The 13704-nt window shown below is 40.1% G+C and overlaps 1 protein-coding gene across 2 annotated transcripts in view; it reads right to left on the reverse strand.

Annotated features, from left to right (window-relative positions):
- Positions 1–13485, reverse strand: part of RBMS1 (RNA binding motif single stranded interacting protein 1) — a 121122-nt gene extending 107637 nt beyond the window's left edge. Inside the window, exon 1 of one of the 2 annotated variants that reach the window (XM_081008369.1) lies at positions 12999–13485. In XM_081008369.1, the coding sequence (XP_080864495.1) occupies positions 12999–13073 (75 nt within the window). In that variant the 5' untranslated portion in view covers positions 13074–13485. The remainder of the gene's footprint in view (positions 1–12998) is intronic. The other variant, XM_081008368.1, reaches the window with a different exon arrangement.
- Between the last annotated feature and the right edge of the window lie 219 nt (positions 13486–13704).

Consider the following 13704-nt stretch of genomic DNA (forward strand, 5'->3'; position numbering starts at 1 on the left):
GGTGTTCCTGATTTAAAGCAATAAAACCATTTAAAAACCTTCAAGGCAGCTCACAATATTTGCTAAAACACTACAAGACAACCCAACAAAAATTGAGGGGATACTAGAAGAAAAAAAGTTCACAAAGTCAACATATACCATAAATGGGAACTGTGGTTGTACTCAGTGTAGCCCTAAGCAGATTGTTCCATCAGTGCAAGGATTTCTCCTGATGCAATGAAACAATCTACCACCTCAGGCCTCCACACACACTCTCAGTTTGTTCTGGGATTTCTCATCTACCCTCCAGAACCAATTTGGGGGGTTGTGTGGGATGCACATAGAGGCAGGAAAGGGGTGTGTGTGTGTGTGTGTGTGTGTGTGTGTGTGTGTAAAATATCCTCGAGCTTGTGTTAATCCTTGTACTAGTGCAAAAATTCAATTGGATATCACCCCATTGTATATCACCTCATTTTTGAAATTAGGAGGTCATTAAATTGTTGTTAACCTATCTTTTTTCATTTGTTTAACAGTTCTTCTTATATGCAAAAAAAATACTAAATTTTAGAAAGTACGACATCAAGACCTCACAACAACAGACAGTTCTTCCATAGGAGGCACATCTTATAGCTGGCAAACTGTAGTACATTGTAGCATGACAATGACATGTTGTCATAGATAGATTTGTTAAAACAGACAAAGTGAGTTACTTCCAAAACTTCCCCACCTTTTAAAAAGACCTACATTTTAAGAATATTTCTGTAGCATTTTGACTCTTGTGCCTTCATGTCCTGAGGTAGCAGAAACAAACAAGGAAATCCTAAATATAAACTACAGGAAATAAATAGAAATGAAAATATCAATTCTGAGCAAAGAATTTGATAGAGACTGCTCTCCACATATGGACAAATTCTCATAGCACATATGGAATGGTTCACTTTATCTACGAAACCTCTGAAAGGTCCCTGTGTCTCTGCACATTTCACCCACTTTTGGAAGAATAAGAGGTTTCAAAACACAGAAATTCAGCTGGTCTTCTAGCTAACCAAAACATCTTTTTGAAAGGTAAAACTGAGATTCTCTTCCACTGTCACAAAGATTTGTGTCCAGCTATACTTGTATACTGGTATTTGTTCATTTCTGTGTCCCTCCCTGCAGTCATTCCTGATTCCCATATCAAGTATGCATTGCAGTCATTGTCTTCCAGCCCTCCCAAGAAGCAGGTGTTCATTTTCTTGTTTGCTCTTCCTGAATTATGATTATGTTCTAGTCATGTCGTTTCCTTGAGTGCTGCAGAAACATCTATAACCCAAGTGAGTACATGCGGTGCCACTTGAAAGTGTTATACAAGTATTAATATTTTTATGCTGACAGCCATTCACATCTTTCTCAGGCCAAAGGCCTACAGCTAACAAGGTCTAATCATATGCCCCGAAGGAAGGTGTAGTTCTATGAAGTGTAGGTTCACATGTAGACAAACCCAGGCTCAGAGCACTTCACATGCATTATCTAGTTGTAATCCTTACAATGGAGGTCAACAGCAACTCCCATATTGCAGGTGGGGAAATGGATGCTTAGGGAGATGCCCAAGATCACCTAATAAGCTCATGGCAGAGATGAGATTCAACCTGGGGAATTCCGGGTTCATAAGTTAGTCTATTTAACCACTATTTAACCACTACACCTCCCTGGGCCAGGGAGGTGATCAAGGCCTCTTTACGAGAGGGGGTGGCTCTTGCCTGTTTGAAGGAGGCAGTGGTAAAACTACTCCTTAAGAAACCTTCACTAGATTCGGAAAACCTAACTAACTACCAGCTAGTTGCTAATCCCCCTTTCCTGAGCAAAGTTCTAAAGTGAGTGGCTGCAGACCAGATCCAGTTACTCTTCGAAGAAACTGATTTTCTGGATCCATTTCAATCAGGGTTTTGGCACGGTTTTGGCACAGAAACTGCTTTGGTTGCCCTGTATAATGACCTCTGTTGAGAGAGAAACAAGGGAAACATGCCCCTGTTAATTCTCCTTGACCTCTCAGTGGCTTTCGATATCATTGACCATGCTATCTTTCTGGAGCGACTGTCTGAACTAGGGGTGGGTGGCACTGCTTTGCAGTGGTTCCAGTCCTACTTGGATGGTCATTCCCAGAGGGTGTAGCTTGGGGAATGCTTTTCAGCCCTATGGAACCTTCAATGTGGGGTTCTGCAGGGCTCAATCTTATCCCCTATGTTGTTTAACATCTACATGAAACCGCTGGGTGAGGTTATCCAGGTTATTCAGCTGCCTCTGAAGATGGTTCGGAAACTTCACCTAGTGCAGAATTCAATGACCAGGTTGTTCACTGGAGCAAGATGGTTTGAACATATTACACTGATCCTGGTCTGACTGCACTGGCTACCATTTAGTTTCTGGGTCCAATTCAAAGTGCTGGTTTTGACCTTAAATGGCTCAGGACTGCAATACCTCAAGGACCACCTCCTTCCATATGAACCTACTCAGACCCTCAGATCATCTTCTGAGGCTCTTCTTCATGTGCCACCTCCCCAAGAGGTTTGGAGGGTGGCAACACAAGAAAGGGTATTCTCTGCAATGGCTCCCCATCTGTGGAATGCTCTCCCCAGGGAAGTTCACCTTGCACCTTCATTATACACCTTTAAGTGCCAGGCAAAATCGTTCATTTTTAACCAGGCCTTTGGTTTATTTGATTGACATCCTATGCCCTTTTAAAATGTGATGGGGGGGTTGGCTGTCACCAATGGAAGCGAAAGCCTTGAGAAAGGTCAATATGGAGGTCAAATGGCCGAAATATTGGGAAATTTTGGAACAAGATGGAGATAGACTGAAATTGCAGAGTTTTGAAAAATTAAAAAACAAAGTGCGAGACTGGCTTCATTATTTTCAGATAATGGAGGCATTTAAATTGGACAAGAAAATCGGCTTCCAGGTGGAAAGATCCAAATTAGAAACAGAACTGTTAGAACCCAAAACTAAGAATTTGTCAAGAATGTATAACTTGCTGCTGAAATGGAATACTCAGGATGAAACGGTAAAATCGGCTATGATTAAATGGGCACAGAACGTTGGACATAACATTATGTTTGCTGACTGGGAACAGTTGTGGACCACAGGTATGAAATTTACGGCATGTAATGCCTTAAGAGAGAATATTATGAAAATGATATACAGGTGGTACATAACCCCAGTCAAGCTTGCAAAAATCTATCATTTGCCCGATAACAAATGTTGGAAATGTAAAGAAATTGAAGGTACATTTTTTCACCTTTGGTGGACGTGCCCAAAGATTAAGGCTTTCTGGGAAATGATATATAATGAATTAAAAAAGGTATTTAAATATACCTTCCCTAAGAAACCAGAGGCCTTTCTCCTGGGCATAGTCGGCCAAATGGTGTTAAAAAAGGATAGAACTTTCTTTATGTATGCAACAACAGCAGCAAGAATACTCATCGCAAAGTATTGGAAGACACCAAGAACTTCCCACGCTGGAGGAATGGCAGATGAAACTAATGGACTATATGGAACTGGCGGAAATGACTGGTAGAATCCGTGACCAGGGAGAAGAGTTGGTGGAGGAAGATTGGAAGAAATTCAAAGACTATCTTCAGAAACATTGCAAAATTAAAGAATGTTAGAGTGATGTTGGATTGAAAATGAGCGGTTTCCAGCTGTACAGGTTAAAGTTAATGATAGACTAAGATTAAAGATTAGGATTAAAGATGTTTAAGTAAATGGAAATTTGATAATTAAGAGGTAAAATTTCAATGTTATATTACATTAAGATCAAAGATTAGGTTTAAAGAAGTTGAAGTTATATATTATATTAAAATTAAAGATTGGGATTTAAAAAGTGGAAAAGAAATTGCTGGACAAACAATTTGGATTGGAATACAAAAGAGGGTGGTATGAGGAAGTCCAGAAAATAAGTAAATTCAAAAACGGAAATGGAAAAGAGATATTGTTTTTAATTGTTATGTTTCTTTTTATTGATGATTCTTGCTCTTCGTGTTTTTTTTATTTTCTTTCTGGGATTTGTATTGTGTATTTGTGTATCTTTTTTATGTTTTTTTTTCTTTGTTGTTCAATTTTTGAAACCTTAATAAAAATTATTTAAAAAAATAAAATAAAATGTGATGGGGGGGTTATTGGGTTGTTGTTTTTATTTTGATTGTGTTCTTTGTGGTTTTATATTTTGATTTTATTCTGTGAATCGCCCTGAGACCTGCGGGTATAGGGCAGTATATAAATTCAATAAGCAAGCAAATAAAATGCACTACACCAGCTCTAAAGGCTGCCTTCACCAATCTGATGTCTTCCAGATGTTGTTGTAGTACAACTCCCACCAGCATCAGCCAGCATGGTCAGTGACCAGTGATGATAAGATTTGTAGTGCAAAACATCTGGAGGATACTAGGTTGGTGAAGGGTGTCAGTATACCTGAAGAAGCATCTCCACCCTCATCGCTTAGCCTGGACACTGAGGTCCTCCTCCGAGGGTCTTCTGGCAGTCCCCTCACTGAGAGAAATGAAGTTACAGGGAACCAGGCAGAGGGCCTTCTTGGTAGTGGGGCCCTCCCTGTGGAACACCCTCCCAATAATAATAATTATTATTGACAGAATTATAGAAACTGCGTGAGAAGATGGATGGAACTGGTGTGCTGGCTAGTTGTACTCAAGCCTGATCTCTGTGTGGTTGCTTTGAAATGATCACTAGCTGGGACTGATGGGAATTGTAGTCCAAAACGTATTGAGGGGAACAAGTTTGGGGTAGGCTGCAGTAAGGTCCCCAGTGTGTAGTCATCATACCATGGAGAGGAAACTCATCCAGAGGGAGCAAAAAGCTGTACATGCAGTGGAAGACACAAGAACTTCCCACGCTGGAGGAATGGCAGATGAAACTTATGGACTATATGGAACTGGCTGAAATGACTGGTAGAATCCGTGACCAGGGAGAAGAGTCGATGGAGGAAGACTGGAAGAAATTTAAAGACTATCTTCAGAAACACTGTAAAATTAAGGAATGTTAGAGTGATGTTGGACTGAAAACAAGTGGTTTCCAGCTGCACAGGTTAAAGTTAAGGATAGATTAAGATTAAAGATCAAGATTAAAGATGTTTAAAGAAATGGAAATTTGATATTAAAAGGGAAAATTTTAAAGTTATATGATATTAAGATCAAGGATTAGGTTTAAAAAAAGTTGAAGTTATATATTTTAATATTTTATTAAATTAAAGATTGGGATTAAAAAAGTGGAAAAGAAACTGCTGGACAAATAATGTGGACTGGAATACAAAAGAGGGAGGTTTGAGGAAGTCTAGAAAATAAGTAATTTAAAATTGGAAATGAAAAAGAGAGTTTGTTTTTAATTGTTGTGTTTTGTGTTTTTATTGTTAAGTTTTGTATTGTTTTTTGTGTGTGTTGTTTTTCTTGTTTTGTTGTTTTAAACTTTAATAAAAAATTATTAAAAAACAAAAAACAAAAAGCTGTACATGCAGGTTCAGATCATGGATACAACACTCTTTACAGCTCCATAAGACGTGTGATAGAGGATAGAGCAGCTCCACAACAACATGAAATCAAGAGAGCTCACATAGAACTGAATGTCTCATTTAAAATAAAAGAATAACCCAAGAACAACCAATGCCTGTTTTCTCAAACTTATCACAGGAATAACAAAAGATATATTAGGGGACCAAACTAGAAAAGACACACAAGATCCATGGTCAGCTCTCCTGACATTTCTATCAGGATTTGTTCTGTGGTACTGAAGGGGTCAGTAATCTATTCCTCATGTCATTCTTCAAATTCAAATGCCTACACACTACAAATGCTATGCGTGAGGAAAATGTGTAAGTTTCCCTGCACTGCAACCGAGTAATATTACCAATGGGGTTTGCCTTTTACAGCATTTCAATTTTTTTCCAATGAGGAGACAATATTTCTATCCATGAGGAAGAATATTTACTTTGGGGGACAGAAATAAGTCTATGAAGGACAATGGTTAAAACAGTCATTACTAAAGTTCTTTAGGGGAAACATTCACTGTTTAAAGTAGTATCAGATGTATGGTGTGAATATGGCCTATGTCAAGTTAAAAATGTGACCGTTTTAAGAGTTTGCAGCAGTGTAGGTTGCCGTTGGCTCCTTTAGCTGCATCATTTCAATTTATTCCAAGTTTCTGGAGAAACAGCGGTGAAGTGCTGTTTTCAACCATTCAGTCCTGGATGATAAATTTCTTGAATCTCTTACAATGTATATGTTTTCTGGCTCTTGTATAGGGGCCTGTATCGAGATTTTTGGTTTATATATCATTAGATAAAATATGTCCTAGCAGTTCTTAATTTTCCCCCAAAATGACTTAAGAAAAAATGATACATGGATTTTGCATACTAATATGATATAACAATCAACATTTGTTTGGAATCAGCAAATAACATTCACATATGACCAGCTAGCCAACAACAAACCATGACCTAAGGTCAGCTACTGATCATGGCTTGCTAGAGAGCAACATATCACTCTTCCTGGTTTAGATATAATGGGAAGCTAAGTCTTCTGGGTTTGCTCCTCCACTAGCACAAATGTTATAAGCAAAGTGGGAGTGATTTAGCAGTGTACACTAGCAAGCTGCTCATTCACAATAAACCATGATTAGCCTGAAAGTTTGATTCATGCTTACAGGAGAAAAGAGATACCATGCAGATAAGTTGTGCTGAACTAGGCATCATTGTTGTGAAATCCTATCATTCTAACACTTCCCAGAACCAAAGAGTTTGGCTAAAATTTAGTAGTCTAGTTACTTCAAATCTGACAGTTATGTGGGAAGCTCAAGTTTTATGTTTCGGCTGGCCAAAGGCAGGGTATATTTTATATCCTATATTCATTTTACAGTATGCAACAGCCAGCTTTAAAAAAGCTGCATTCGCACAGCACCTTTGTTTCACAATTTTGTTTTGTTATTAAGCTAAGGGCGGGTGGGGAGGACCACTAGAACTACATTTTCAGAATGTTTTTATGGTGTTGTAAATCACCCTGAGTGTCGTGGCTGCAATTGGAGTCCAGAGTATAAATTCTCTTTAACAGAATTAATAAATAAATTTAGAGACGGAAAATAACAAAAAGGAACCCCCCCTTTTTTTTAAAGGGCATTTATCCTAAGCCAATTTTCTTCCCTTTTAAAGAGTAAGGTAGAAGTGGGATTCTACACATAAATTGAAATATATACACCTTTTTGCACACACCAGCTCCCTAAACATTGTTAACTCACAGGAAGCACCTTTTTCAAAATGTTGCTTAACCTTAGAAATTGCTCTCTAATATTTTTTTTTTAAATCCTGCATCATTTATCGTTGTATTTCTAAACTTGCCTTGAAACCAATATTGAAGCATAGTATAGAAAGGTATGCAGGTATGCAAATGAAAAGTGGGGCAATTCCTCCCTTGCACCTGCTGCTTTCCAACTCTGTACTTTACACAGTGAGCCATTGGAGAACACTGCCATCAATGTGTGTCTGTGAATTCCCTTGTTGCCTGACACTAATTAGGTTTTTGCAGTTCTTATCATGGAAAAGTGGATATTACGCTACTATGGGAACTGTGGATAAGCAAAGCCAGCTTGCTATGGAAATGATAGATGATAACCTAGTAGATATTTCGTTGCATATGCTGACACTTTGAAAATGTCTCAGATTTTAGGAAGTGTTTTGGAGAACATTTTAAGAAAGCAGACTTCGTTTTCAGGCCTGTTAGTTTCATCAATGTTAAACAACTAAATATACATGCGTTAAATGGAGGTAGAGAATATCATTTATTCACTTATTCAAGGGGATTTGAAAGTCCCTGAAAACTGTGAACCTGGTGTTTTAGGAAGACAGCAATCCTTTCCAGAACAGGTTGAATACCATTCTCTTGGTGGACGGACCATCAACCAAGATTGCATGGTCTAACTACCCACAAGAGGATTTGGTTTATTTGTTTGTTTGTTTCATTCACTTATTTTTTCAGGCCACTGTATAGAGTACAGCTTAGGCTGTCAATATACAAAGGTTGGTCAACCCTGGGCTAGGTCAACCACTGTTGTTCATTCTGGTATACAGTGGTACCTCAGGTTAAGTACTTAATTTGTTCCGGAGGTCCGTTCTTAACTTGAAACTGTTCTTAACCTGAAGCACCACTTTAGCTAATGGGGCCTCCTGCTGCTGCCGCGCCGCCGGAGCATGATTTCTGTTCTCATCCTGAAGCAAAGTTCTTAACCTGAAGCACTATTTTTGGGTTAGCGGAGTCTGTAACCTGAAGCGGATGTAACCCGAGGTACCACTGTATATGATATCTTGACATAGCTATTTCACTACCTATACCCACAATAATGACCATGAGAGAAAAGTACATTGTGTTAGCTTTACAATCTGTTATCACAGGGCCATATCTATTTTTGTAATACTTAAATATTATGCACATGGCTGCAGTTGGAACATATTCAAATAATATTTATGGTATACAGTCAGGCTTCCAGCCACTAAATTACAGCTAAAATGAATTGTGGATTTTTCTTGGAAAATCTTAATATAGGTGTAGCATCAAACTCTCAAATTTTCCACATATCATACAAATGCTACAAGTGCATTCTTATAGGAATTTCAGAACAAAATTCAGTCCTGCTGTTCCAAAGTTTATTATACCACCAAGCAAGCACACTAAAGAAGAAGAGTGTTGGTATTTGAAGTTACTGTGTTTGAATGTGCCTCCTTATTCCAAGTATCAGGTACTTCACAGCATTAACAGGAATAAACAACTATATTTAAAGTGTTCTCAAAGCAAAATGTTATAGCATAACCAGTAGAGTTTGTTTATGTACCATTCATGATCTGGAGATAAGGGCAAAATTAAAGTTTCATAAACCACACGGCAACATTTTGTAATACTTTCAACCAGGAGAGGCTATATTAAGAAACATGGTCAATACTTTATTACGACTAGGTAAAAAGCAATTGTATTTGCCTGCATTCCAGATGGTTTAGCCACTGTCACGAAGTTCTGAATTCAACAAAATGCAAGGAGAACCTCTAGTATTCATCATTAATATTTCTGCACTTGCATTGTATTACAACTTTTGCTTAGTAGAACAGGTCAGCTGTGCAAATATGCATGTTAAAATGGCCTCTGTTTTATATGAATGTGGACACAGCCTTAACGTTGCAGTTATCACCTGCTAATCATGTCTCCATTGTAAAACCAGATCACTTATTTTGCAGGAATATAAATAGTATGGGCAGCGTCCAGCCAAAGCTAAGTGATACAGTGATACAGATATAAGTGTTTTCCCATGGAAATATGTAGTTCTTAAAAAAGTTTAACTTCAGCTGAATGATCACCTATGAAATCTACCCAAAAACGTATTACAAAATAAATTGTCTTTATTTATAGCAATAGACAGAGGAGAATTCTTATTCAAAATCTATTCTATACATGATAGCTCTTTCTATTTTGGGAAGAGTCATTGTGTCCTTGATCCACAAAATTTACCATCTAAATGTGGAGAAGGGAAAAGAGATGGAATCACAGCTACTTACACTACTCTGTGCTTTCATCGTATGACTATATTGCAGAAATAATGAGAATGTTTCATGACTGACTGCAATGAACACATTAAAAATGAAGATTGGGTTGTTTAAATTGCTTCATGCATTTTGAATCTGATGAATTCATTTACAGTCATTAAAATATCATATAGGGATATTTGACCTTACAACCCCATTTGGGTTGGGTGGGTTTTTTTTTTTGGTTTATAATGAATATTTTTGCTAGCTTAAAGATGGGGATCTTTAAACTAATTCCAGTAGCTTGTCAATTCACTTCTTTTGATGGCTGTGTAATTTTTATTTAAATCTGCTTTAAAGAAAAATCCTATTATATCGCATTATATCTAAATGTGCTATATAAAACCTGTGGAGCACTTCTATTGCTGCCGTGTAACAAAACCTGAAGCCACTTGAACTACTGGAGTATTTAAACCTATTTGGGTGAGTGTGCGCTTTTAAGCTAAATTACAGGGCAAATGAGCTTTTGTGTATGGAAACAATTTGCCCACATGTCCAAGCCAGATTTATGTACAGACAAGAAATTGCTTACTTATTCCACTGAATTATACAAAGTAGCTGTCTGCCCTTTTTCAATTGGAACCATCTATAATTTGTTTTTATTTTCTTCCTCTCCACTCAAAAAAGAAAAAAAGAAAAAAGAAAACAAAGAGCAGGATGTCACTAAATCAGGAAATTTGGATATAATCATCAAATCTAGCAGTTCATATATGTAGGTCAAATTGACGTGTGAGCTTCCCTTATGAAACAAAGACTAATGTGATTTCAGACCATAATTTCATAGGAGTAACTGCAATACATGTTTTGAAGAAGTCACTGACTATAGAATAAATCAATATTAAATACTTTATACAGGAAGCATACTTTCAGAAGATGGTCCTTGAGGCTTTTCTCTAGATGATATCCTAATTACAAGTGCAAGCTTATTACAGTTTATCTCTCCCTTCAATTATTTACAGGGCAAAAAAGGCAAGAGGTACTGCATTAGCTATATTAAAATATTGTGTGCTTTGTTTCTCTATTATTAATAACATACAAAAATAGCTCAGGCAAATATTCCCGTGCAAAAGTGTGCTTTCTCCACCTGAGCTCATTCATTTATTATTCATATTGTTATGTGCAGAAAAGTAAAACAGAAAAGAAAAACACACCAAACCCTTTAGGCTTCTACTCTGCATTACTGAAATAATGAAGGTTGCACTTCAGTCATAAACCATAACACTTGGTAATAAATGATTCTGTTGTCTCATATGCATGTGTTGGCTTAAACCTAAGTTGACACAGAGCTTCTAAGCGCCAACCATATTCCAATGTCTACTATGGTTTCAATTCAAAATATCCAAAAGTGCTGATACATTTAGTAAGACAACAACAACAACTTGAGGTTACTTTTTATGAAATGCAGCTAATCTGTAGAAACTTGATGTGAAATAATGTGATTGCTAACAGATAAGAATTTGCCAAGCTCAAACTGCTGCTGCCAAAGACACCAAGGCAGAGAGAGTTCAGAGATCCATGTTTCTCAAAGCAGAAGGCCAAGGGTTCCCAATATAGCTGCTAGGAGAAGTGTGAGTTCCTTCCCATTCCCTCTTATCATAGGCTCAGCACTCCTGCCTGCTAGCCACAGCCTGGTCACTGCTCCATTTTATAATTTACAGGCTTAGGTGGCTTCCCTCTAAGAGAAGCAAGATACTATTTAGGTAACTAGCATGTGAACTCTTCTAGTTTGTATAAAACAAATGCTAAGATTTGTGGACTTTGGGGTTACCCATGTGAACACTAGCAGTCTCAGATTAATTTAATGAATGTCTGAGAACATATGTAAATAGACACACACACACACACACACACACAATTAGTAGGTGCTAACAGTCCTATTTCAGTGATTGTCAACATTCACCTGCCTATATGTAAGTTTTGAGATAATTTGTCCGAGACTGTCAATATTCACAACTGAATTTTCACATTCATCACATTTTGGACGGTTGCATTTTGGATGGTCTGTTAGCTCGAAATCCATTAGTGTATAATGATTGCCAAAGTTCACATATGATACAATTTGTGTATTGTGTGCAATGCTGGTAGCTGGAGAACATTTGGGATGCCAAATATTCCAGACAGTTGATGCAACCAGCCCTGAATTTGCCAGTTTGCAGCATGATGTACCGACTGGCCTTAGGGATTCCACAGGCATCCATAGTCACAGACATGAGCATAACAAGAGATGTCAAATGCACTTGAACAGAAAAACAAAACAAAACAGCAAACAACAAATCCATCTGCAATCAAACTAGCTTCGAGTGCTGTACTTTCACTGAAAGAGATTCCTCTGACTCTCATCATCCAGTGATGAGAGATAAATGAGAGTTAAATCTGAGCTTCATTAAAATGTAAACCACAGCTACTGACAACCGATTTCATTTTAAACAGTCTGGCTAACATTTTAAATTTCTAAAAGCAAACTTTCAAATGCACACCATGACCATCATTTTAAAAAGGGTTTTCCGTTGCAATCCAGCTGTTTCCAGACTTGAAAGTATCTTTAAGGTCAGTTGCAAGTTACAATGCACTTATAACAAGGGGGAAAGGCAACAGAATGTGGATGAGGGCTGGCTAAACTTGATCCCATTTTGTTACTGCACAGAACAGAGATGGAAGGAGCGGAAATGGGGAAGGCTTCACTTAAATCCCCAAGGGAAGCCCCAAAGCCCAGGGGCAGCAAAATGCCCATCTCCGCACTGATCTCTATTTAGCATTGTGGAAGGGGAGAAAAGAGCGTTGTCAGCTGAGGATACATCTCTGAAGGAGGCAGAAAAGAAAAGAAAAAGAAAAGTAGAAGGAATGTTCTCTGGATGAAGGAAGGCAGCGTGAGGAAAAGGGGAGGGGTGAAGAGGAGGGGAGAGAGAAGACAGCTGAAGACAAGGAGAAAACAGAGGAGGAGAAGGGTCAAGAGTGGCTGATAGACATGAGAAAGGAGGGAAGCCTGGGAGATGGCAGCAAGGCAAGAGATGGGCACAGAGAGGCAGCTCTTGCAGTTCAGTGACCCAGCCAGCTTCAGAGGGGAAAGCCTGACACTCATTTCTTTCTTTCTCTCCCAAACACACGCAAATATATATATCCTGAGAGGGAGCAGAGGAGAGGCAGAGCCAGGAAAGGGGCTGCAGGCTCTTTCCTGTATGTGTGTGTGACTGTAACATGATGCCATCCCCAAGAGCCTTCCCCCTCCCCCTTCCCCCAGAGCACCCCCTCCCTCCCTCCCTCCCTCCTCCTTCCCGGCTATAGTTAGCAAGCCTGCAAAACTGCAGCCCAGCCCTGCCCTGCCGCCCCCCTGTGCCCTTCCCTGGCAAGGGAAAACGAAGAAGAAGAAGGCGGCGGCGGAGGAGAGAGGGAGAGCAGCCCGGCGGCAGTACCGTACCTTAGCCTGCAGATACTGGGGGTAGTAGTAGGTGGTGTACTGGGGGTACATCTGCTGTTTCCACACTTTGCCCATGAAGCTGGAATAAGGGAGCCCGCAGCGCAGGGATGAGGGAGGGCACTTGACAAGGGGAGGGGAAGTGGGGGGGGGGGGAGAGAGGAAAGAGAAGGAGACGGAGAAAGGAAGGCGCGGGAGGGGGGGGGGAGGCTCGCTCTCTCGCTCTCCCTTGCGCGCGCGCTCTCCCGCTCTCCCTCCAAATGTCCCTGGCTCGGCTTCTTTCTTCCTGGCGGCGGTAGCTGCGGGGCTCCTCCTTCCTCGGCTGAGCCCAGACCTTCCTCCTCCTGCTGTCCTGAAAGGCGTCAGCGGCGGCGGCGGCAAGAAAGAGGCTGCAGAGGGCACCGAGGACGACACCAGAGCGCTCTCTTCTACTCCCTCACACTCGCGCGCGCGCGTGTGTGTGTATGCGCGAGGGGGAGGGCGCGCGCGCGCGCGAGGGCCGGGAGTCGCCTCTCTCGCTCGCTCGCTCGCTCGCTCACTCGCCTCAGCAGCCCAGGCACGACCAGGGAACAGACGGCGCTACCACCACCAGCGCCCGGCCGGTTGGGAAGAGTCCTGCGCGCGCGCGCGCGAAGTGGTGTGCGTCGCTGACTGGAAAGCCGAGGGTGTCGTGCCCGCTGTGTGGCAATGCCAAGGGGCGGAAAGGAAA

Source organism: Podarcis pityusensis, assembly GCF_964106645.2.
Source record: "Podarcis pityusensis genome assembly, chromosome: 1".
In the NCBI taxonomy this organism is placed as follows: domain Eukaryota; kingdom Metazoa; phylum Chordata; class Lepidosauria; order Squamata; family Lacertidae; genus Podarcis; species Podarcis pityusensis.